At 35.4% G+C, this 26,568-nt stretch overlaps 1 protein-coding gene across 2 annotated transcripts; it reads right to left on the bottom strand.

Annotated features, from left to right (window-relative positions):
* Window positions 1-1,089: 1,089 nt before the first annotated feature.
* Window positions 1,090-25,992, bottom strand: MYL1 (myosin light chain 1). 2 transcript variants are annotated; one of them, XM_054585706.1, is made up of 7 exons: window positions 25,719-25,992; window positions 11,484-11,511; window positions 6,964-7,107; window positions 4,803-4,976; window positions 4,270-4,347; window positions 1,959-2,001; window positions 1,090-1,402 (listed from the first exon to the last, which is right to left on the bottom strand). In XM_054585706.1, the coding sequence occupies exons 1-6, from the start codon at window positions 25,836-25,838 to the stop codon at window positions 1,973-1,975; spliced, it is 573 nt and encodes a 190-aa protein (XP_054441681.1). In that variant the 5' UTR covers window positions 25,839-25,992; the 3' UTR covers window positions 1,090-1,402; window positions 1,959-1,972. The 2 variants fall into 2 exon arrangements, with proteins under 2 accessions (XP_054441681.1, XP_054441682.1); XM_054585707.1 differs by lacking the exons at window positions 11,484-11,511; window positions 25,719-25,992 and adding exons at window positions 11,763-11,787; window positions 12,545-12,906.
* Window positions 25,993-26,568: the final 576 nt, after the last annotated feature.

Genomic DNA, 26,568 nt, shown 5'->3' with positions numbered 1-26,568 from the left:
GTGACTTTTGCTAAAAGTAGAAATAGCATGTTGATATGAAGCACCCAACATCAGGAATAAGTTGTTTCAGCTTCCAAAAATGTCTAGCCAGGAAGGTACTTTTTAAAGATTTTATAAGCCCATCTATTACAAATATATTTTTAGAGAGTAGGGGAACTATCCCTTCATCTCTTCTAAATAGCCAACTATGAACTTACAAATTCTGCCTTTGTTCTAACCTAATCAATAGAACAAACAAGCAAGCAAAATAGAACTGGAGACATGGAAAAAAAGAACAAACTAATAGTGACCAGAGGGGAGAAGGGAGGGGGATAATGAGGGAAAGAAGGGGAAGGATCAAGTCAAGGAACACGTGTAAAGGACCCACGGACAAGGGTGACGGGGTGGTGGGGAGGCTGAGTGTTGAGTTGGGGCAGCGGGGGGAGAGCAATGGGGAAACATGGGGACAACTGTAATTGAACAACCATAAAAAGATTTTAAAATAAAAGTGATACATGATAGCATTGTGATATGATAAAGTAAGTTTACACTATGAACTTTTCTAGCAATGAGTCTTACCATTTAGGACATGTATTAACAAGTTGAACAAAGATTTTGGGACGTGGATATTGCAAAGCAGAGCGGATCATAGCAGGAGAGAGACTATTAATAGACATGTTCTTGAATAACAATCTTATCCCCAAGAGGTTTTTTTTTAAGTAACAGCTGAAAGGTCACTTTAAATTTTATCCTTGAAGACATTCAGTGAGAAGGACCAGAGCTTATTAGAATTTTCTAATAGTCTAGCTTATCACTAGATACGAAATGGATCATACCACGAATAAAATGATTTACACAAAATTGAAAAAACCTGCTTTCATCGTAAGTTTCCTGGATAGTTTTTATTAAAACATCTCTGATCCTCTGAATTTCCTCAGTTCTCCATTTCACTTTTTCAATAATATATGATTATCATTATTATTCATTTTGTTATTGCTATGTAGGCTGTAGCGATTCATTCCTGTAATGCATCAATATTCTACGCATGAACAAAAAATGAGATTTTAAATATTATGTTTTCTAATCAAGAAGACAAAAACACAATGCAACTTGAATATTACAGACTGACCAAAATTATTTATTGACTTATTAATTTAAGAATGTTCATTGACCCATGGCAGAGAATAAAGAGTGGTGCTTGGGTTTGGGATTGCCAGACTTTTATCCTTGTCTAGAACAGGAGACACTTGGTTTGTGTGGTATGAGCAGGACATAGAGGGAAACATAAGGTATAAAAAAATTCAAGGAGTCCTTCATTCTAGAACAGTCCACATTGTTTTGTTTTTCTGAATGATGGTGAACGGATCTGGACATGGGTGTTATAAAATAAGTTTCCAGCCAGTCTTTCTAAACAATTCTTGATCTGTAAAGGAAAAGAGAAAGAGTTAGATTTTGCTTGCATGTTTTCAGAAAGAAAACTGGGAAGGAAATAATGTGAAGCACAAAAGAAGAAGAAGCACAAATGAATGAGCACTTCCAAGGTAATATATTTCCTCGTTGTAAGAACCTGGTTGCAAGTGCTTAACTTTGGTTGTGATAACATGGTTTTCTAGAGCAGTAATTGTTAAAAATGACATGTGTTATTGAAAAAAATTAGGCCCATTCTTTTATTAGCATTATGTTCCTACTGAGTTAATCAACTCGTATCTACCTTGTTGAATCTCCACTGTATACTTAGAGTGCAGTCAAAGATACGGATTGTAGTTGGAAGGAAAAACCTCAGAAGTTTTTGCTTACAAACTTATACAAAACGCTCTATTTCTAAATAACTCATTTCAAGGAGTTCAAGTTTCCTGGTTAATATAAATAACTTTTAAGAGCTAATACTAATCATATCTATAGAATATAATGTGAAGTTGTTAAATTAAAAAACAAATAATATCAAGAAGGTCTTAATAATAAAGAGAAAACATACATACCTTGAGAGTTCCATTTAGATAGACATGATATGCTTGACAAAAGCTGTCAATACAGATAGTTTAGAGTTAGAAAATGGTCAAATCTAATAAAAGAGAGGTTTTGCAAGTTCTCTTAGTCCTAATTATTTTTAGCTATAACACTGGAATTTATTTTTTTATGCTCTGTATAGCCCACTATACGTATTACTGGATTTATGGCCTTTCCTCTGATTTTGTAAACTTAATTTCTGAGTAAGTCGTTGACTGTGGGAGTGGGGGGTGGGGAATGGTACATTCACATGATTAAATTTTTCTTCTTTAAAGTATGAGTGTATAACAACAACAAAAAAATGTTCCTCACCATTGTCTACAGCTGTCCTGTTTCTCTCTTTATAACTAAGTTGATGGAGCTATTATGTCTGTACATGATAATACCAATATATGTTTCTAAATTTTTTTATACAAATTGTGGCATACTCTTACACTAGTGTTCCTCACTTCGTAATATATATTGAAGATATTACCATAATTGTAAACAAGACTCATTTGTTAGGGCTGTAGGGTATTTCATTGTGTACATGTACCAGAATCTATTTCATACATTGAACATTATCGACATTAAGTTGTTCAAATATTTGGCTATCACAAACAACACTACTAATGAATAACCATGTATCATTTGTTTCACTTGAGTGTCAGTATATCTAAAGACTACATCCCTTGAAGTAGATTTGTTCAAATTAATAGTACCATATCACCAAGTACAGGTTTAAATGATTTACTTTCCTAACAGGAGTGTGTGAGATCAGCTTTTTCCGCACACTCTTCTCAACCCAAAGCGGGGTCAAACGTTTAGTCTTGGGCAATCAGCTTATTTAAAAATAGTATCTCATGTGGTATTAATCTGCATTTCCTTTATTATTAATGAAGTTTAGCTTATTATATGGTATACATATATATTTTATTTCCTTTTCTCTGAATTGTCTGTTTATGTATTTATTAATTTTTTGATTGGTTTGTGGTGTTTCTATTAATTTGTAATTGCTTTTTTATTAAGAAAACAAGCTCTTTCTAATATTAATTGCAAAAAATTTTTGTTTTTTGTTCTGCTATTTGCCTTTTGACTCTGCTTCTGGTGGCTTTTGAGCTACAGATTTGAAAATATTATGTGGTTGAATTTATAAGAAATTCAAATGCCTTCTGGGTTTTATGTAAGTGTTGGAAAGGCCTCTCCACTCCAAAACTTATAAATTAATTCTTCCATGGATTTTATGCTTTTTGTTTTTACATTCAAAATTTTTTGACCCATTTGGGATTTATTATGGTATGAGGCCCAGATCTGATTTAATTTTCTAGATTACTATCCATTTGTCCAAACAGTATTTATCGAATGATTCTTCTTTATGTAATATATTTATGGTAATAATCAAATGTAAAACATTGTTTATGGGAAAAAAAGTGAAGTTTAATCAAGCTCGTCACTGAAGGTATGCTTGGCTGAGTACTGTCTTTTCCTCCTGTGCTCTCCTCTCCTCTCTTTCTCTCTCCTCTCCCTACCTCCCCTCTCTGCTTTTCTTTTCTCACTTTTCTCCCAGTCATTAGATTTCATCAGTCTACTTTTACATCAAATGTATCAACACAGCTACATTGAAATGTGGCTAGTTCAGTCTTTTAGGGGAATAGATGTTTCTCAATTTTATTAGAAAATTTTTCATTTATAAATTATACCATGCAACTTTATTTTGAATCTTCTAGTGTGTTACTTTTCAGATCCTCTGGGTGAAGTTGCTGTAAGTTGGTAGCAGGAAATAGGTAATTGGTCAGTAGAAATGACTTTCATTTAAGCTAGAACACGAAACAAGGAGTACTAAATTTTAGCACCATCCTTGTCAAGTAAAAATGTGACCTTCATTAACAACTGAACCTCTTTGGCCCTCACTTTTCTCATTTTCAAAATTGATGTAAAGGATTTTGAGGTCTATGCAACTTTAAGATTCTAATATATTTTATTCTAACATAATCCTGTCTACACTACAGAGCTATTATGAAAGTCTAATGAGAAAAAGTACATGTAAAAACACATTCTAAGCTGTGTAGCAGTATACAAGAGTGCTAAAACCCACTGGAATAAATCTTACATACATACAGTCGTCTTTACAAGATATCTTTTTAGAATTAGAGTCTTGTATGCTTGATTGATTGATTGATTGATTGCATGTGTATGTTCAATAAGGGAGGCAAAGAAAAATAAATAATTTAAGTTCAAAAGGAGTACATAATCAATCCAATCATTTAAAATTTGCTGTAACTACCAGAGCATATGAGCCTGTACCTTCGTAGTTGATGCAACCATTAGAGTCTTCTTGACCTGCCAATAGCGTTTCCACTTCTTCCTCTTTCATCTTTTCACCTGATGAAGCAAAACTCTTTGTTCAGAAAAAAGGGCAGAGAATGTTTTCAAAATTACACCTTAAGTGATCAGTCTGGGGCTCCTGGAGACTATGACTATGCTCTTGGGGGTTAGAAACCAAGCCCTTCCTATTCTGCTGGCACTTAGAAGGTTGTCCATAAGTGTTTTTGAATGAATGAATTAAATGCATATTGTACCTGAATATGCAAACTATATCCTATGAGAACTACAATGCTTTACTTTACTTATTTATTACCAGTAATTTGTTATCATTTCCCCCAAATGAACTCATTGACACTGAAGCCACTTGAATTGGTCATTAACTTTTGACTTCTTTTTCATTTCTCTTTTGTAGTCTTTCCCTTTACCTTTCTTGGTTATAACATGATTTCCCTAAGTCATGCTCATTCTTATATATTCTATCCTATAATTCCAATGAAATAAATTCTTCTTACCTAGTGTGGCTAGAACGTGACGGAGTTCAGCACCCATGACTGTGCCATTGCCTTCCTTGTCAAAGACACGCAGACCCTCAACAAAGTCTTCATAAGTGCCCTGGTCCTTGTTGTTGGAAATAGCTTGCATCATGGGAAGAAATTGTTCAAACTCAATTTTCTTGGCATTCATCTCTGGAAGAAATTGCAAGTTGGAGAGTTATTGGCTACCATAATATGCCATCTCTGAGTATCAAATTACACTTGAAAGTTCATTCTAGGTGACCTGAAAAATCTTCATGCAGCTTAAATTTCAGTTGGTAAATTGCTGATGACAAAAATTTGGTAATAGATAATAGCGCTGGAGCCCTGGTGCTTGAACTTTTATTCCCAATCTACAATTTACAACTATGTGATTATGGGCAAATTTCTTGACCAATTTGTGCTTACATTTCTTTACTTCTAAAACAGAAATATTTCATAGTGTTAGTGTGAGAATTAAATGAAGTGACACAAGTTCATTACAGTACCCGAGACAACCGGGTACCTAATGTTAGCTATTTTATTAGTATTGTTAATTTACTATTTTCTGGAAATACTAGGAAAACAATCTAAAATTATACCGATACAATGAACAGTTGCATAGAAATATAATAAAACTTAACTGAACTTTAATATATATTCCATCTTTGCCCTGAGATTTTGGAAGGCCTTCAATTTCTTAAAATTTTAAGTGATTTTAAAAAAGAAGATTATAAGGAAAGGGTGTATGTCAAATGCTTCATGATCTACTGACTTTTTTTGCAGCTTAGAGGCCTACAGATGATGGGATTCTCCTTAGTAGATTTTGACAAGGTAAATCATATTCACAATAAAAGTGTAATACTGACTATCCAGGTGTATACACGTGGATAAAGTTATGTACCCCTAAAACCAAAATTTCCTTTTACTAGCCTTTCCTCAGAGAATAGAAATCTAGTACATTGAGTAATAGTAAAAAAGATTGAATCGAAATGCTGAATAAATGTATAGTTACCTAATAATTCCATTAAAGATGGATGTTTAATAAGTTAGAAATAGCACTTAAAAAAGAAGATTTGGCCTACTGCTCTTTCACTTTATCTCATGCTCTCAGCTACTTTTTGAGTGCTTTACCTGGAAACTTTCCTTCAAAGTCAATGAAGTGTTAGGAATAGTCTAGCAGACTGATTTAGAGTTAGGATTTTTTTTTTTTTGAAATAAGTTTTTCTTTTGCAACAAAGGAACATAGTCATTTTAATTATCAAGGAAAATAGAGATTATCTACTCTCTCTTTTTTTTTCCTTATGGTAAAGATAGCCCACATATCTACTTGATAACACTTCAATTTGCTCTAGTTTTTTGTTAGTTTTAGGGTGGTATTTTCCAATAGACCATTATACTTTGCCATGAACCTTTGGGATTTAAAATTTTCTTCTTGTTCCAGACTAAAGACTGGATTTCTGTAGTAAGCGAACAACTTCTGCAATTTCACCACCCATATATATCACTGACTTTAGTCCCATGATTTAACTTGGGTGACTGAACGCAGATTTGGCTTAGATTTTTGAGTCTTTCTGTAATTCTTTGGAAATAAAAGTACTTTTATTTAGATGTCATCGTGTCTTTCTCTATTAATATAATTGAGTTTCCTTTAAGATGGTCACAGAAGCAATGTGTCAAAAGACAGGCCAGTGGGCAAAGTCAGCACGTATATTCTGTCTCCTGAAAGCATCAGTTTCATTTCCCTGGCTTTTATCACAGTAGATCTTCTTCAGAGCTGTGCCATTGTAATTTACTCAAAACACCTTTATCAAAATGTAATTGTGCCTTTGCAGGTTTGGAAAAAAATATGTAGATTTGGATATCACTTCATTTCATTAACCTTTAAATTATAAACATTAGATAAAATGATGACAATGATGTTAGCATTAGATATTATTTCCTTTCATTAGCATGAAATTTTATCACAGTTGCAAATTCTCCAAGGAAGGTTAACTTACTTCATGAGGGAAAACACTGAAACTCTAGCCGGTGGCTCACTTACCATCAAAAACAAATTAAGCCCTATTCTGTGGAACTTGTTTCTCAGTACATCTCCCTTTCTCTTACGCTCTCCCCTCCCCCATATATTTTCTAACTTATTGGAAAAGCGTGAGGTTACCTTCATTGCTGGGGTTTCCCAGAACCTTCTTGACCTCTGCATTGGTGGGATTTGTGCCCAGAGCCCGAAGGACATCCCCAACCTGGCTTAAGGTGATCTTGCATTCACCTGTTCTGTCAAACAGTAGAAATGCCTCCTTGAAATCTGCAAGAAGCAAGAAGCATTAGGGTGTTTTTTTTCTAACTCAGACCTATAAATGAACCCTAATTTTACTGAAGATCCAGTTCAAACTCTCTACTGTTTTACAACTTTTGCCAACCTCTTAAGTTGTGATTGTTTGACTCTTCTTTTTTCTAGTTCCAACAATCATTGATAAACCCTTTTGACATTTCATTTGGGGGCTATTTTAAAGCAGCATTTCCAATTTCAAGTCATATATTATTGTTAATCAGATATGGAAATTGGAGCTCTTAGTCACTCATATTTCCTTCATCTGCTTGGGAAGCAGGACTGGGTCAAGAAATTCTGAGGCCTTAAGAATTTCTCATATAATTAACAAAGTTAATCAAATTTCAAGACAACAAATTTTCAAATGGGGTTGTGTTTGTGAGGTAACCCAAATTTCTCAAATTTGTACCTTCTCTTGAGGTACAAATTTCCTAAATACTTCCCTTAACTAGTTTTCTTCAGAAGTAACTTCATTTTTCAGGAAAAAAAATTAGAAAGGTGAGAAAAATCTCTAAGTTCTGTAAGTGGTCATTTAACCACTTCAGTGCATGATTCTAATAGGAATCAATTCAGAAGGGGGAATATTTGTTTGGATCTGTTGCTATGGTAATCTTTTCAGGTAATACATATAACAATATGTTGCTACCTTAGCTTTAGATTTAAGTACACATTTTATGGAGATAATTGTAGAGCCACATGCAATTTTTAGGAAAAGTACAAAGAGATGTCTTATAAATACTCTGTCTAGTTTCCTCCAATAGTAACATTTTGCAAAATTATTGTATATTGTGGAAACCAGGATATTCACATTGATAGACTCGATCAATTTCATTCAGATTTCCATTTTACTTGTACTCATGTGTGTTCGTATATAAGTACATATTCTTAAATTGCCTTTTTAAAAATCCCAATCACTCTCTTCCTTAATTCTCCTAAATTTTGCCATTCTCCTTTGATAGAATGGTTTTGCCATTCAGAATTGCATCAACATAAAAAATTACATAAAAAATTAAGACTTGTACACACCAAAAAGACAGAAAGGGGTAGTACTATGGATTAGGGGCAGGTAAAGACACTTTAACTGAACCTTCTAAACTTAACTAAATGAAATTTCCTGGGGATCCCAGGAATACTGATAGTAACTTGTTGGAGTTAATACTAACAACACTCAAAAAATCATTTGTGGTTCTTTTTTTCTTTCTGCTGCGTAGTATTCCATTGTGTATATGTACCATAATTTTTTGATCCAATCCTCTACTGATGGGCATTTAGGTTGCTTTCAACACTTGGCTACTGTAAATTGTGCTGCTATGAACATTGGGGAAGCATGGATGGAACTGGAGAGCATTATGCTAAGCGAAATAAGCCAGGGGGCAAAAGACAAATACCATATGATCTCACCTATAAGCGGAACCTAACCAACAATACAAAGATGCAAGGAAAATAAGACCAGCAACACTGAAAGGAAAAGAAATCAACAGAGACAAGGGGAAAGGGGGGGGGGGCGGGGAAAAGGAAGGGAAGGGGAAAGTCAAGGAACAAATAGCAAGAACTCATGGACAAAATCAAAGGGGAAGAGCTGAGGGAGGGAAGGAGGGCGGGGGCAAGGGAAAGTGGTGGGGGGGTAGGCAGAGACAAATGTATTTGAAAAAATAAATAAAAAAAAATCATTTGTGAATGAAAGAGGGGAAAGCAATCTTCTCTCAGGCCGTTAGTGGTCTCGGATCAAAAGATGCCTTCTAGATAGATTACTCAGCAAAATACCCTATTTTACTGTCTCTCTATCCCTTAACCTAAGATTGCACTAGACATACCCACTGTCAACCATAGTGATCATGTACCATTCTTTGCTAAAATTTCCTCCTCATATTCCATGCAGTTTGACTATATATAAAAAAAAATCATTCCCCTCGTCTGAAAACATGCCGCAGGCACTGTAGGGTCATTAGTCAAATATTACTTTTCATCTTTCTAAGGGATATGTGAAACTGAACTATTCTTGTTACTGGCTCCAGGCTTTCATGCACAAATTGCTCAGAGGGTTCACTACCACCCTGGTCAGAGGCTTGATATAGAAATAGGATTTTATGGGCTGTAATAGAATCTCTCTGACATTAACCCTCCTGTTAATTTAAAGGCTAAGGCCAGAAAGATACGGTTTTTCTGACCGCAGAATTGTAAGGCTTAAGTTTTTATCTTGGAGAGTCTAGAACTGGGGTTAGCAAACTCCTGCCATAGGGGCTGGCTACCTGTTTTTACAGGTGATTGGAACACAGCCATTCGTGTATGTATTGTCTATGGCTGTTTTCCTACTTCAACAACAGAGATGAGTTCTTTTTACTGAGACTGTATTTGCCCATGAGGCCTAACGTATTTACCATTTGGCCTTTTAAGAAAATATTTGCCAGCCCCTGGTCCAGAACAACACTGTCCTAGAACTTTTTGTGATGAATGAAATGTCCTATATCTGGGATGCCCAAAAATGTAGATACTAGCCACCTGCAGCTCTTGAGCACTGAAAGGTAACCAGTACAAATGCGAAAGTGGGTTTTTAAATGTATTTATTTTTAACTAATTAAAGTTTACTTTTAAATAGCCACACGTGGCTAGTGGAAACTCTACTGGACAGCATAGGAGGACTGAGACCTTTGGAATGCTCTAACTTTCTGGTTGTTATTTCTTCTTTCCTCCAAACCTGTGTTACATTCAAATAGAGCACACTTGAGCAAAACTGTTCACTAAACATGAAGTAAACAAAGGAAGTCTTCATTCCTTTCTGAAAGTGTAGGGTTTCAATTTAATTTAAAATGGTACTGAAAGAAATTTGTTTTCCTGGCACAAAAGAAAACCAGTCTGCCACACCAATGTTTACCAAAATTCTATATCTAAAACCTACTTCATATATGGAGTAATAGGTTTAGTAGTAATAGTTTAATAGTTTTAATGCTTTCCTTCTGTCCATGTAAGGGTTTTTATTTTTCTATTGCTTGGTCCTACCATAGTTTGGCTGTCAAAATGACACTGTAAATTAGATATTTAATAGGACTAGGGTGTAGTAGCTGAAAATGTAGCAGCATCACTAGTTAAAAATGCACTAAAAACCAAATTATAGTAGAGCTATCAACCTGTTTCAATAAGAAAAAATAGCCCTTTGTAGTATAATTTCATATGATATTGAGTTCTGAGTCATTGAATCATCTAATCTGTCTCTTTGAGGCTATCAACCATGGTGTGGATACATGTGAGTCTGTACTACAGAAAATATCCTTGTTTTTCTTAATTGGTGTTTGAACATGAGATAGTTTAGGCACTAAAACATTGAAAAATGTGTAATTATTTAGGTAGATAAGTGAGTGTTGGAATAGGTCCTTATTAATCACTTACATTTATTATTACACATATATACCATAACCTGTATAATATATACATATTTATGATTATGACCAAGATTCTAATTTATATATCATATAACTAATTTTTTCTCCCCTTCCCTTCTATACATGTATTTCTATCTCATTTTGTGTGATATGTGACATTCTCACTGCATAAAACATGCCTCGCTATACTTCTAGTGAAAAAAAATATGATTTTGTGGGGCAAGGGATTCTTGGATTCCAAGACTGAAAAGACAAAAAAATGGAAATGTTAGGGAAAGTATTCAGATTCTTTTGAGTTTTAAGAGTTATTTTTATGAAAGAAATTTTTAATTAATTTAAACTAATACCAGATTTTGATCCTATCCTTAATTTTTTGGGCCCTCAAGCACGTCCCATCCCTTCCCTGCGAGCTTGCCCTGCATCACTAACGATGCATCAGGAGACAACTACTGTCTTTTCCCCAAAGTTTTATGATAAATACTCCTCTCTCTTTGTCTCTGAATTTACTTTTATTTTACATCCACTTCACCTGGTATTTCTCTCAACACATCACGATGCCCATTGAAATTATGTAGATTTGGTAATTGGCAGTTTCATAATCAATTTTATTTTCCAGACTGAGCAGTTCAGTCCTGCCAAATCTGTCTTTAAGGATTTGATGAACAAATTAGCCTCCCAAAATCTACGTCTTTTGGGGGGTATACGTATGGTTTTGCTTACCGTATCAGATTGGCTTTACTTAGACATCAGCGAATGTAAGGACCTATTTTTTAGTGTTTATTGTTTGCTCAAACCTCTGATTATAAGCAAGAGATTTGGGTTGTTGAGAGAAGTTAGAGTGACTGGGAACATTTATATTTAAAGTGGCAACACCAGTGGAGGGTAATTAGGAAGAGCTAACCTCAAGGGAGTGGTTTTCCTGCATGCCATCTTTGGGAGTGTGCACATATTAACAACAATATCTTTTAAACTTACCATCCTGCTGTTCCTTAGAGAACTCGATCTGTTAGAAAGAAATTAACCATAAAGAATACTTTAAGCAAACAAAATGTCCTGACTTTAAAGTGTATCCAAGCTCATCCCGAGTCATCTTTAAAGTAAGCTCTCAAAGTAAGCCTACTTTTCAGAGCTCAGGTGTAACTTGGACACTAACAGGTTGAGCCACATAGTTAATATGCCTTGAAGATAAGTGATATTTTTGAAACTAGGCAGTGCTCTGCCTACATGTGGAGTAGAGAAGGTCAATCTACTTACCAGCAATCTGATCAGCACTGAAGGACTGCAGTGGCGAGAGGGAGGGAGAAAGAAAGAAATAACTAGGACTCTTTCAAATGCATTGACAGAAGAATTGAGTGCTCTCTCCTCTGAGATTTTTAGGAAGTCATGTAGGTGTCATAGAATAAGAAGGTTGCCTTAGGATACCTTTGAATCTAGTAAAAATAAAATGCTTTTGCAGAAGATAGTTAGGGAACATCTCTGTTAATTAATAAATAGATGACTTAACAAATGCCAAGTCAAATACTTCCTGAAGAGTAAAAATAATCTGGTGTATTTAAGATATGTCTAATACATATACATGGTATTAAGAAGTACAGATGCATTGCATTAAAAAGATCACCTTAAGTCTTCTGTTTAACCATCACATTTTTACTTAATACATTGGAATTAGTTTACTTTACTTTAGAAATTGGCATCATTAGATTGTCATCATTTGAAGGTGTAATATTTTTCTATAGTTGCAAGGTTTTTATTCTAAATTTAGATATAATAAACTTTACGTGATATAGCAAAAGTTGATGAAACATAAAATACTACTTTTGGGAGTAAATTGCATTTTTCCAGCTGGCATAATAGCTCAAATTAACCTCTTCTTTCCTCAGCCCCCATCAACAAAAACCCAAAGTAGGTTCTAAAGACTCATATTGAATGTACTCTCTCCCCAGTTCTATTTTTTGTCTGCCTTTCCCCCCCGCAAAATGTAACATCCACTCCCCATTTCCTCCTGTAAAGACAAATACTTTTCTCATAGGACCCACCATGATGGAGCCGCGGGGCTGCAATGCAGTGGCGAGGCTGAAGAGTGAGCTGAGGGCTGCTCCAGTCCCTGCTTGGGGGCCACCCTTGCTGAGGTGGCCTTTTATTTCTGGGGAAGCTGTGACCTCACAGCTAGCATCAGATTTCAGAGAGAAGAGGCCCCTCCCCTTGGAGAGTTCCTTAGCTTTCTTAGGGCAAAGAGAGAGAGGAATCTGTACCCTGAGGGCTATTTTTAGGAAACCACAAAGTTGGAGTAGACATCCATAGTGAGTCCGAAGCCTGTCAGTACTTTTATGGTCTTGATTCCTGAGACGTTCTCCTGGGGTGTCTTCCTTCAAGAAGCTTCTTATTTGTTCAGTGGCAGGGGAGTTTCAGATTTCTCTGGGGGCTTGGGCTCACCCCTTCTCGCCATGAATTTGGGACTTTGCAAACTTCAAGTGAGCAAGTTTGGGTGTTAATGAAACTTATCGGATAGGGCTGGTTTGGGGTTTCAAATGGCAACTGCTGCAGAAAGAACATCCTTTGAAGCACTGCCTGTTGTGGCAACATTCAGAGGACCTGAAACACATCATACATTTGTGTGTTTCTTAGGGTTCACCCAAATGGTGATCTGCTCAGTTCTTGACATCTGCAATTAATTTAATTTTGTAAACTGTATTCTAAGAAGTATAAAGCTTGCCTAAGCCAGGAATGGTTTTGATCTTTGTTTTTCACCATTCTCCCTTAGTTACCCTAGGAGTGGGTATTTTCCTCTCTCCCTGTTATCTTTATGGTGGTTGGCCAGTCAGGTTTTTTGACTTTCTGAAGTTCTAGGCAGCAAAGAGGATACGCTCTGTGTGTGTGTGTGTGCGTGTGCGTGTGCGTGTGGGTGTGCGTGTGTGTGAGTAAGCTTCATTTCTGGTTCTTTTTAAAAAATTAAATGTATTGAGGTGACATTGGAAAATAACATTATATGAGTTCAAGTGTACAATTCCATATGCCATCATCTGTATATTGCATTGTGGTCTCGCCACCCAAAGTCTAGTCTCCTTCTGTTGCTGTATATTTGACCCCTTCTACTCTCTTCCGCCTCCCCCTTTCCCGCTTTCCCTCTCGTAACCACTGTTTTGTTATCTGGTGATAGATCATTTTTTGCATTATTTTCCCCTCCTATTTGAGACTTTAAAATTTTGTGTTAAGTTCTTAGCAGAAGGTGCTGATTCTGTTCCTGTCATGTCACACATTTTAAGGCTCAGTCTCCAGACTGAGAAACAAAATAACCCAGAAGAGGGGCTGTGGAATGCAAAGCCGTGCCTGAGAATTTTAAAGGTATCTCAGGGATTGGCTGGTAATGGCTTCTCATGAGAAGAGGGGGCACTCTCTTCCGAGAATGGTACTGTAGAAAATGGTACTAGGAAAAGATCGGTCTTTGTATGTCCACGAAAGTTCATACAACATGTTTGTCACATTCCTACACACTTAAAAGCACACAGACATAAAGAATGTTAGTAATAAATTCTTACTTAAGTACTGTTTCAGCAACCGTTTTTATGGAAATAGTCATAGAAAACTTGAAGTTTCCCTTGCTAGACAGATGTATACTTTATGGCCTTCCTTCAAGCATTTACAAAGAAGTCAACATTTACATGCATATTACTTTTTGTCCAAAGAATATGAGTAGTGAAAGAAATCTCATAGGGTCTTGAGTTCCAAAATAAAGATTGAAAATATAATAATTTTTAAAATAGTAGTACCCAGGTAAACATATCTTCATAAATAGGTTGACATTTTGAGAGGGTTAGTAGAAAAATTTAAATGCTTTGAATCATTAAGGGTTAATGGATGGGAGGTCAAAGTGGAAATTTATAATCTTTGATAATTGCGTAATTTGAAGCCTCATGATTCTGATGCAAAAATTAAAGCCTTTAGAGCGGGCCATGTTTCTTTGTGTTCTTTTTAGTCTTGTAATTATATGTATTATGTCATTAAATTTGAATTGCCTATGATTAATACTGAGAACTAGCATATAAATATAAATAATACAAAATAAATTCATCAAAGTTGCCCGACATAATTCTCCCTTTAATTTTTTTTCAAGTAGAGAAGTGTATCCTTCTATAATGGTAAAATATGGTCAATTTGTACAAAATCTGTTGAATAAACCAGAAAGTCATTTTAAAAGTTATATTTATGTTATGAATAAGCTATTTCAAACCACTTAGGTATTATGTAAAGGTTTAATATTATTAAAATAGAGGAGGTGGGCAGTTGCCAAACTACTTACCTCTATTTCTTCCTATATTTTTATCCACAGAGAATGAGAGTTTAGATTGTTTTCTGTAGATATTGAGAGTCAAAGTAAACATTTAAGCAAGTTACTAACAACAGTGCGAAGGCTGCCGTCTGGTGTAGAAAATAAACTATAGTTTACGAGTTAGAAAGCCTAGTGGCTGTGCTGATAGGAGAAATGGGAAAAGCTGTTTATTCTCTGGAACACTTTTACAAATGACAAAAACTTTTCTCTGGAATCTGTTCTGGTGTTACCATGGGGAAGTAACCAGCCCTTTGAACATGACTTTGAAGAATACAAAATGGCAGCTGATCTTGAACTCAGTTTACTATGTCATCATTCAGTTTGTTTTAAAAATGAGATTTAAATCTTTCCTATCGGGAATGCTCTTCTCTCATCTCTGCTTCTTAGAAATTAACTGTTTTTCAAAGTCCTGATAAAATCTCCTCCTCTTGAAAGCACCTTTTACTCACCGAGATCCCTCCTTCCACTCAAAGATGATGCCTAACCTTCCCTACTGTAAACTTCTGGGTAGCACAGGTCATTATGAAAGCCATTTACCTTTGTCCATGATGTGAACCCAGATCAGGCTTACCCCAACCTCTCTCTTTTGAAGAGCTGCCCCTGGCCTTATTCTTGATTTTATCCCCCATAATTATAAAACACTTGCCTATATTAGATGCTCAACAGATTTTCATTAAGTTAATATCATTAGAACATATATAATATGTTCCTTCTTCAAACATAAGCTCCTCCTCTTAAATATTCTATTCTGAGGGAAGAGATTTCATCAGTCCCCTCAAAGAGCTCATGTTCTATTACATTTCAGTCACCTACAACTGCCAGACACATAGTAGGCATGCTTATCTTGAATTATTGATGTATGTGTCTTTAGATTTCAAGAACCTTTTCTTAGTTTTTGTGTAAATGTGTATGATCAGGACTTCTAATGTGCAAACCTTCCATTTGTTTTATTTTTTCCCATCTCTGCGTACATGCTTATATCAGACTGATAGTAAAATAACTACATTTCACATTTGTATGAGCCATGTACTGTTTAGTATTGGATGTAGGTAGGTAGTACTATACAAGGTACTGGTACTAAAAAGGATTTTTGTCACAATATTTACAAATCTTTTCTCACTTTGAGAAGCATTTTTCTAATAGTAATCATGAGGTTTGGTTAACTGATTAAAGACAAGATAAACTCTGGTATACAGCAGGAATTTATTTATAGGAAAAATATTAAAATGCATTTAATCAAACAGGCTCTGGAATTAATAGTATTAACCAATGTCATTCCAATAAATTTAATAAAAAATAAATATTAAAACACTGCTAAAAAATTTGGTAAAAGAAGAACCATAATTAACGGTGATTTGGGAGATATGTGTTGTTGAATACTGAGAAACAATGCCCTAGAGAGGAACACGGACTACAGCCTTCAAACAACTTCATCATCACTGCAGTGGGGCTAATGACTGGTGAAGTTGAGTAAAGCAGTTGATCTAACCAGGGCCAGCTTTCAATCAAGAAAGCATTGCTGCAGGTTCTCTGGTTTAATGCCTGCAGAGAGGCAAAGACCTGGATGTATGCAAACCCTAAGGAAAACTTAATCTATTAATTTTCAGTCCAAACTCACAGAGTTACTGGAAATCACTATAAAAGACCAGCAGAAGTATTATTTTGAAATGGAGTCTTGTATTTCAGAATAACTGACTTAATTTAAAGGAAGTATCTTTTTGCATTTTTTTTTTTTACCTCAACAAAGGATATACTTAGGCAGATGACTGTACTGTGGTATAGAAAGGAGAAATTAAGAACAACAAGAATATAGTACTGGCCCAGATAGTCTAATATAGGGGAGAATAGATAGCTATATTGGATAGTTGATCTGAACAGAGGAAGAAATGAATAATTCTCTGTGAAGATGAATAGACTAGTCAACTAAATTCAGACAAATTAGATCAAAAGCTAAATTATTAAAGCATTCCAATTCAGACCTCCAAGAAATTCACAGAGAGACCTAAGTAAATTTTAATAAAAATTTAAAATGTGACCTAAGTCAACACTTCAGATTTCTCATCACCTTTCCCATGGTTAATAGTTGATAAATATTCTTATATTTAAATATTCTTATATTTAAATAGTTGATAAAAATTCTTATGAGTTGTACATTTTTTACTTTGTGTATTTGTTTGCATGTAACTTGTTGAATATCCAAGTTGTGTTTTTGTTTCTTCCTTTCTTTTTTTATTTTTAAGATATGATCATTAGAAAAATGTTGTGTGTGTTGTTAAGAAATTATAAGTATGTTTTTTCCTAATTTTTGGGGAAATAAGTTGTTTTCATGACAACAGGGATATGTGAATATTACCATTAACCATTTTAGAGATTTCAGGTCTTTAGATATGATGGAAAGAAAACTAAACAGGGATTAAACCCCTCAGAATTTTCTTCCAGCTCTCCTATAACAAATCATGTGTTTTTGGATTAAATTACTTCTCTTGCCTTCATTGTAACTTACTCAAATACAAACTACTACATTTAATGATTTCTAGGGTCGCTTTATGGTTCTACAGTATTGTGAGTTTTCCATCTTTTTGTCAGTAGAATCTACTCCAGCTATTTTTTCTAAAAGAAAAGGGCAAGGTGCCTAAAAATTTACTTACTAACATTATTTTGAAGTAGTGTAGACAAAGGGGAGTCCAGCAAAATGTACTTTCATAACACCATGTTTAGCTGAGTCAGATGTTTTATAAACATGAGAGAGTGTATACCATTGGGCATTTACTAGGTTTAAAGAACCCCAGTTGCCACAGTGGAAAGAAGACTATGAAGTGGATCATGATGTGATTTTATCTTTGAGGAGAAGTTCCTTCTCTAAGTTCAATTCACTATTATTAATTTATGACTAGAATAGCAAGGATTTATCGTCATTATAGTTTAACTTATAGCTAGTGTAACTGAAGCCATTACTATTTGTATATTATAATTTTGCCCTCCAAATCCTGATTTGGATGAGAAGCAAACTGTAGAAACTTGATGTAGAAACAAACTATAAAAGATCCTATTTTCATACAAAAAGTATTTCAGTATGAAAAGAAGCAGAAGAAAGTGTAGTATCAGCAGACTAAATATAATCCTTTCCACAATTTCCATGAGTCAGATGGTGCTGAATGCTGGGTAATTATGGACCAACTTCTAAAGACAACTTGCCAGGGGGTTGGTTCATTTGCAGCACTAAAATGTCAAGAGACTAAATTCGGTACTGTCATTTCACGATCTTCCTGTCTTGCAAAGTTTTCATTATCTTTAAAATTCAAAGTGCTACTCACTATTAATTGGTGAACACATCTATTTCCTTTCCCAACTGCATTTTACTTCAAAAAGACATTATCCAGTCACATATAATTCAAAATATAATATTAGAGTGTTACCAGTACCCTTTGATAGTTCCCCACTCCATTCTACCTGTTCTCTTCTTATACAGTTTTAGTGTTTGAACATGGTAACTTGCTGCTGATACCTAGAGATAGTCTCAGATAGTTTTTGATTTGCTTCTGAGGTTATATTCACATCACCAATGGATTAATATTGCAATTGATTGACATTATAGTTGTATTACAATTAATTGGTGTTATTGAAAGACAAGAGCAAAAGGAAATAAACTTTTACAATTATGTGATGAAAACTTAAAAACAATTTATAAATGTTTCACCCATTCCTTCTAATTAGAAATCAACTCTAAGTGTTCTTTTCCTCAAACTGGTTAAGATGAAGATTTTATTGTTATATACATGGCACTATATTTCTATAAACCATCCCAGTGAATATGTGGTTGGGATTTCCAGTTTAAATGGTGTGGCTTATTTGTAAATAGAAATCCCATACCATTCTCAGAATATTAGCCTGAAGGTAAAATTTGGAGGTCAGGGTTAATATATTTGTATGTTTAATTAAAAACATAATTATTTAAAAAATTCAATTAGTTTCACTACATTTAACAGCATTTTAAGAAATAATTTTGTATAGTTTGATTTTTTCCCCAGGTTTATTGGGATATTATTAACATATAACTGATTTTCAACTGGTGTGCTGCAGCAGTCTAGTGTGCTGCAAGAATTTCTTAAAACATGCAATAGCTGATTATTTAGTCAGGGATGCTGACTTCTTTTCCCTCAGACTGTCATATAAAAAAATGACAACAGGCAACACAACAATAACCATATGGTGTGAATGAATAAAAATTATACTTAATTTTTTGTCAGATTGGCAAAAAATACATATTTTTTGGTGTACTGCAGAATTTTAGTAATTAGTTTGTGTGTCATGAGATAAAATGTTTGAAAATGGCTGACATATAACATTGTATAAGTTTAAAGTGTACATGTGATGAGCTGATATGTGATGGTTTTGATATTGTGAAATAATTACCACTATTAGGTATTAACACATCCATCACCTCACATAGCTACCTTTTTTTTTTTGTAGTGAGAACTTTTAACATTTACTACTTTAGCGGCTTTCAAGTATACAATACAGTGCTGTTAACTAAATCATCATACTGTGAATGGATGCCCAGAAATCATTCTCTTGCAACCAGAAGTTTGTATCCTTTGATCACCTTCATTTTTTTCTTCCACTTCTACCCCATCCCCTGGCAGCTACCAATCTACTCTCATAACAACACTTTTAAAAACATACATGTTCTGCTTACAACTTTTTACAGGAAGCTGGAGCAAAGTGGTTAGGAGTCTTTCTTAGTTCCTAATATCCCGCCTTCCATCAGTACAAGAGAGCACCCAACCTATCAGCTGCAGGCGCTAAGACAGGGGAGAGGTGCGCAGAGCGGGCCAGTAGGGAACTGGCAAGGTTAAGTCTTGATGAACTTGCTCGGATGAGTGCTTGGCACTCCCTCTTGCGGCTACACTGGGCTGTGCAGGGTAATAAAAGAACCACTGTACCTCACATGCTTGGGAGCAAGAAACGTCTCCTTTACACATTCTTAGAAATAGCAACTTACTCTTTATAAACAGGAGGTAGGTTATTATATGGTTAACATAGTGAACTCTGGATTTATCCTTCTAGGTTAATCCTAGCTTCATCATAACTAGTTATTTTATCATGGGCATGACACCGAGCCTCTTTTAGACTCTTTAGTTTCTGTTCTTGCAAAATGAAGCTAAAACAACCTCAGTGTAATGTTATGGAAGTCATATAAGATACTAGGGCACAGAGTAAATTCATAATAAATATGGTTGTTACATTATAAAGAACTTCATGATTTTTAAAACCTTTCATGGCCATGGCCTGACTTGATTTTCCCAGCAATCCTTTTAAGTGGGACTGGGTTTTGTATTAGCCTTGTTAAATATGAGACAAAGAATTTATAGATTAACACAAACAATCCTGTACCCTGACCAGAACACATCAGGTGTCACAATGCATACATACATTTGCCTCCACTCACTATCCATCAGTAAACAGATGTATTTATTGGGAATGCTGTATTTCCATCTTACCCATTAAATTGAAACTTTAAATCATCCCTAGCATATGGTCAGTTGTTGCTGTGAGATTTGTTATTTGATGAGTTTCTGTCAATGCATTCTGTACCTTTGCCACTTTTTGTAATATCGCCTGCAGTCTAGTCAGAGATGACCTGATTGAGTAATGAATACAATGAGAATTAAAATTTAGGCAACATAATAAGAAACATGATTCAAAGTCTCATCACTTCACAGCCATGCTGACATGGAAGCTAAGGCATGCATCATGCAAAAAATGCACTTACACATTGAACAGCTTTTAAAATCTAAACACATGGTCATCTCATTTCTTATTTACTTTTGTTTTTTCACTTGGTTGTAGTTTTGAGCAACAGGTATTAATTGTATGTGTTTGCACCTCCAGCTATACCACTTATGGTAGGTTTTAATTCCTGCACCTGAGATTCTGTCAGGCAGTGTCCTTTAGTCTTGGAGTCATTTTGGGAAATATCAGCTCTGTGAAAGCAGAGAGCTCTCAGAGCGACCCAGGACCGTCACTTTAATGTTCAAATATCAGCGGAAAATGTGTTTTTGAAAAGGATATTGTTAGAAAATTCATGGGGATAAGACACCAGAAAAGCATTCCCTCAGATATCAAAGATTTTATGCTGGAACACTGAAGAACTATTCTAAACAAAGAACCAACAGATATGGAGGAAGTCAAATTCAAAAGCACATTTAAGAAATTGACTCAGCACCAGGATCCCGCCAGCTGCTCTCTCAGTTCTCTTCCCACGGCCTCCTTTCCCAGAGCCTCCTCCGGCATCTCTAGTCCACTCTGCCCCACCTTTGCCAGAGACCAGAATTCTAGGTGAACTGATCCTGGACAGATATAACTTTGCCATTATGACAAAGAACATCAGGAAGCCAGAGAACCTCAAATTGATGATGAACCTCCTTTGAGATAAACGCCCCAACATTCAGTTTGAAGCCTTTCATGTCTTTAAGGTGTTTGTAGTCAGTCCTCACAAAACACAGCCTATCGTGGAGATTCTATTAAAAAATCAACCCAAACTCATTGAGTTTCTGAGCAGCTTCCAAAAAGAAAGGACAGACGATGAGCAGTTCACCGATGAGAACTACTTGATTAAACAGATTCGAGACTTAAAGAAAACAACCACTTGAAGTCTCACCAAGATTCCTGACTCAGTTTCCATTTCATTTGTTTAGTTTGTACAAAAAATGTCATTTCATAAAATAATCACTCTTGGGAAAAAAAGAAATTGATAAAATTAATTAATGACATACACGATTGTTTCAAGTTTGTGGTGAGTAAAATATATGGCTACTAAACATGGCATATTTTAAGATGAAACATAGATATTAGCTGGGAATAATATTGAAGAATTAAATATTACCATGATTCTAATACTACACAAAGATAGTTACACTTAAACTTTAGCATTACTCAAAGTCTAAAGGACAGATAGATTATTAAATCATAGGATTTATGAAAGAAAGTTTAAAATACAATTAAATGTTTTTTATTGAGTTTTCAGAAAGTTAATGAACACATATAACAGCTTTTTTAATATCTTTAAAGTTCACTTTCTCTTCTTGAAGAGAGTTTATAATTTATATGAAGTAACATACCTAGGAACATCATTAAGTAATTAAAGCCATCATAACATGAAATGTTTTAATGTACCTTTTAATTAGCCTTGTCACCTAGTGGGATTAAATTACATTTTATAATGTCTTCAAGTTGCATCACATTCTTTTTTATAATGCTATAAATGTGTACTGATTTCATATTAATGAATGGAAATCATTGAAGACATTGAAATTCCTTTAGAAAAATATATTAGTTTTGATTCTGTTTTGTTCTCGATCAACAATGGGATCTTTAAATCAAAGAAAAAGTCTAATTTCTTTCTGTGTCTTCTAGATTCACTTAACTTATTTTTGACATGTGTCCCTCATTAGGATCACATCTCTTGTTCTTCAGTGAACTAGTGAGGATGGAACAGACCTCATCTTCACAGAGACTCCAGAAGGATTTTCTTCCTTTGATTAGTAGTACTAGCTCATACCAGCTTTAATGCAACCTATATAGGAAAAGCTAAATCAATTTTCATGATTCAGAAAACTGTCACTTTTCTGCTAACAATAAACAAGTCATTAGTATGAGTTACCACTTCACACTGGTCAGAATGTCCATCATAAACAAATCAACAAACAGCAAGTGCTGGCGAGGTTGTGGAGAAAAGGGAACCCTAGTACATTGTTGGTGGGAATGCAGACTGGTGCAGCCATTGCAGTAAACAGTAGTAAATTTCCTCAAAAAACTAAAAATGGAACTTCCTTTTGACCTGACAATTCCATGCTGGGACTATACCCTAAGAATCCTGAAACACCAGTTCAGAAGAACCTATGTATCCCAATGTTCATAGCAGCATTATTTATAATAGCCAAAGGCTGTAAATAACCTAAGTGCCCATCAGTAAAATGAGTTGATCAAAAAACTGTGGCACATTTACACAATGGAATACTATGCAGCAGAAAGAAAGAAGGAGCTCCTACCCTTCACATCAGCATGGATGGAACTGGAGAATGTTATGCTAAGTGAAATAAGCCAGGTGGTGAAAGACAAATACCGTATGATCTTACCTATAAGTGGAACCTAATCAACAAAACAAATAAGCAAAGAAAATAGAACCAGAGACATGGAAATAAACAACAAACTGACAGTGACCAGAGGGGAGGTGGGCAGGGGATAACGGGGAAAGAAGGGGAAGGGACAAGGCAAGGAACATGTATAAAGGGCCCATGGACAAGTACAATGGGAGGGGGAGAATGTGGGGGGGGGGTGGGCAGAGCAGGGGAGAGTAATGGGGGAAAAATGGGGTCAACTGTATCTGAACAACAATAAAAAATTAATAAAAAGTGATGTTTAGCTCACTTCAGCACTAGAAGTCCAAAGCTCTACCCATTGCGCCACAGAGCTCATGTGGATTTGCCTTTTGACCTAGCAATAATTCTGGGAATATAGCCAAAGAAACCCAAAACTCTCACTTGAAAGAACATAAGCACCCCTATGTTCATTGCAGTGTTATTTACAATTGCCAAGCTACGGAAGCAGCCCAATTGTTCATCAGTAGATGAGTGTATAAAACAACTACGGACCATTCACACAATGGAATACTACTTGTCTGTAAAAGAGAAGGAAATCTTACCCTTTGCAACAGCATGGCTGGACCAGGAGGACATTATGCTAAATGATATAAGCCAGTCAGAGAAAGACAAATACCGTAAGATTTCACTCCTATGTGGGATCTAATGAACAAACTGAACTAAATAGCAAAATAGAGACAGACTCGTAGGTAGAGAGTAGGATGACAGCAATGGGGGAGGGAAGTTAGGAGATAGAGGGATCGAGAAAAAGGAAAAAGGACTCATAAATATGGACAACAGGGCGGTGATTGTGGAGGGAGAGATGGCAATAGTACAAATACAGTAAAAAAGCAATGATTAAAATTTTTTAAAAAACTGTTGTTTTGTTTGTTCTTGGAGTCTTCTTACCTGCCAAACTTAACTTTTATTTATTTACTTATTTCTATACAGTTTCTCAAGGAAGGATATTCATGCCTGTTTTTATTAGGGAGATTCTTCTTAAGATAAAGGTACCTTTCCCCTTTCCAGATTCTTTTAGTCCCAGATACAAAGAGATGGTATTGTCTTATAAATCACAATAAACGTAAGGAGGAATAGCTTTGACATTGATTTTTATCTTCAACATTAGTATAGAGTGAAGTTTCAAAGAACAGAGACAGCCAGGATCCCTGCGGTGGCTGCAATCACACTTGTTCAGTGTGGTCGGCGCCCATCTGTAGAGACACGTTAACTAGGGTTGCTGGAGATAAAGATTTGGTTTTGTCTTAATGAACTGTATGCATGCAGTCCTCAAGGGGGAAAACCATTTATTGGAAGATCTAACATGCATTTCTTTTCCTAAGTGGATATTCATTAGGAATAATAGTTCCTAACAACAACAACAACAACAACAACAGAATAGTTCCTAACCAATATTAGATTCTATTAAAATTTGATTTCGGCTACCTATAAAGTCAAAATAAAATGTTGGTGATAATTTTCTCCTATTTTAAAATGTAAAATTTCATGTCTAACTGGGATGCTGTAAAAACTATGTATTTATTTAATTCCATCACATACATCTAAGGATGATCTAATTGAATATTTATGTTAAGGGTACTTTAAAAATATACAATCACAGTAAAATAGTCAATGAAATGCTAATCTATAGGTTAGCATTGCCATTGCAAGTGTTAAGTTAGCAAAATTCAGATTTATTACCTATAGAACTTCTGACTTAAGCCAAAAGAGCACTCATATAGGCACTTTTGCCCATTAGTTTTCCATATAAGGCAGGGTTCCTTAGATGAAGATTTTCAAACTGCCCTTTGGACCAACCTAAGCCCAGTGAATGTGGAGAAGGGGCACATTTCTGAGAAGCAACAGGCACATGCATTGCATCATTTTTCCGAAAGCAGATACTCTTTTGGTATTCGAGAACTTTGATCACAGCAAAGTGTTGACACAAGTTAATCACATTCTCCTTAGTTCAAGATCAGTATGCAAGAGCTCAAAGACATAAGCTAAAAGCCATATAACCAACAAGTTTTACAGTATTTTTTGGGTTAGTTTCACTTAGAAACAACTCACACATTCTGAATTAAATCCTGTGTATAAATAAACAAGATGACAGTTATAGTCACTGAAACACTTGAGTGCATAATTGTCTGCACTGAGATCTCATTTAGTGTTGTATTAAATTTTATTAAGCAAAGCTGAAGGGGAAATTAACTTGAATTGCAAAAATCTTCTCTTTTTCAGATGAAATAAAACAGCTGTCAAATAAGTACATCCAGGGCAACTGGGTCATGAGCTGTTTTAAAACTTTTGGAAATCAGTGGATGGATTCAAGCTTTCCTTTTGATATAACTTTAAAGTATGGGATCCCACTTCCACAGAGATTTTATAAATAAATAAACAAACATAAATATTTGTTTACATATTTGTAAAACATCTTTACACTTACATACATAATCCATAAGTTGAATTTTAAGAACTTAAGGGGGAAAAGGAAACTAGAGAACAAAAAATAAAACAGAGGAAACACAGGTTCCACATGCAATACCATACTCATAGCAATTTTACTGAAATTATATGTTAAAGTTTATTTGCCTTTTAATCAAGATTCTCTTCTCCCTAAATCTACCAGTTCACTTAGAAATGCCATTTTCTTAATGAAAAAATATACCTTTTTGCAAATTTCTAGAGTTCCCTTCTGTTGAAAGATGTTTCAGTGACCAAACAGCTCACCCATTCAGTTACCTTAATGGCAGAGAGGTCAATTTTTTCTTCTTTGGGTGGGGCGGGTGCAGGTGCGGGGGCAGGGGCTGGGGCAGGAGCAGCGGCAGCAGCAGGCTTCTTCACGTCTTTCTTTGGTGCCATTTTGTTTAAAAGGATGGGTTAAAAAAAGAGAGAGAAGAAGCACCTCCTAAAGAACCTGTCAAAATGATTCTTGGAAGAGGAGTGGTGGTTCGGTTGATCCGCAGCCCAGTGTCTTGAAGGTGGACCCAGAGTATTAAAGGGTATAAGGGCATGCATATATATTTCACTTAGTGCCTGATAGAACCTTGACACGTGAGGCTGGATTGGACAGTCTGCTACTCGAGAGGGATGGCATTCCTTCTCTGTCTATAAATGGAGTCTAAAGGGCCAGGGCTTCACCAATTTTTTAAAACTCCTCCTGATTTTTCTTTTTTCCCACCTCTGTATAGAAAAGAGAAAGAATTCTGATAAAGCCAGTTTTTGGTCCTTTGGTGACAGTAAAGTAGATTGACTGATACTTTTTCTTTGTTGAATTAGAATTCTGCTGAAGTTGTAAATCTCCCCCCCGCCCCGCCCCCCGCCCGACGCTGGCATGCCAAAGAAACTTTATTGAAGGATTTGATTTCAACTTGGAATTTTGGCAGGGAGTAGCACCAACTTTCACCCAGCTCCTTTGCCACAACTTGCAAGAAAATGTTGGTCAGCAAAGAGGTAGTGATGTTTAAAAATAAAAAACAGACGAATAAGGAAAGCTCATCAAGTCTTACAGCAGCTTTCCTTCTAGGGAGCACACCCTCTGGCTGCCTTTCTTTTTCAAATGGTAGCAAACTCTATGCTAAAAACATGATTT

Source organism: Pteronotus mesoamericanus, unplaced genomic scaffold, assembly GCF_021234165.1.
Source record: "Pteronotus mesoamericanus isolate MK-2021 breed Mesoamerican mustached bat unplaced genomic scaffold, CSHL_Meso_final contig_90, whole genome shotgun sequence".
Classification (NCBI taxonomy): Eukaryota; Metazoa; Chordata; class Mammalia; order Chiroptera; family Mormoopidae; genus Pteronotus; species Pteronotus mesoamericanus.
This window is presented reverse-complemented; position numbering and strand designations above follow the sequence as displayed.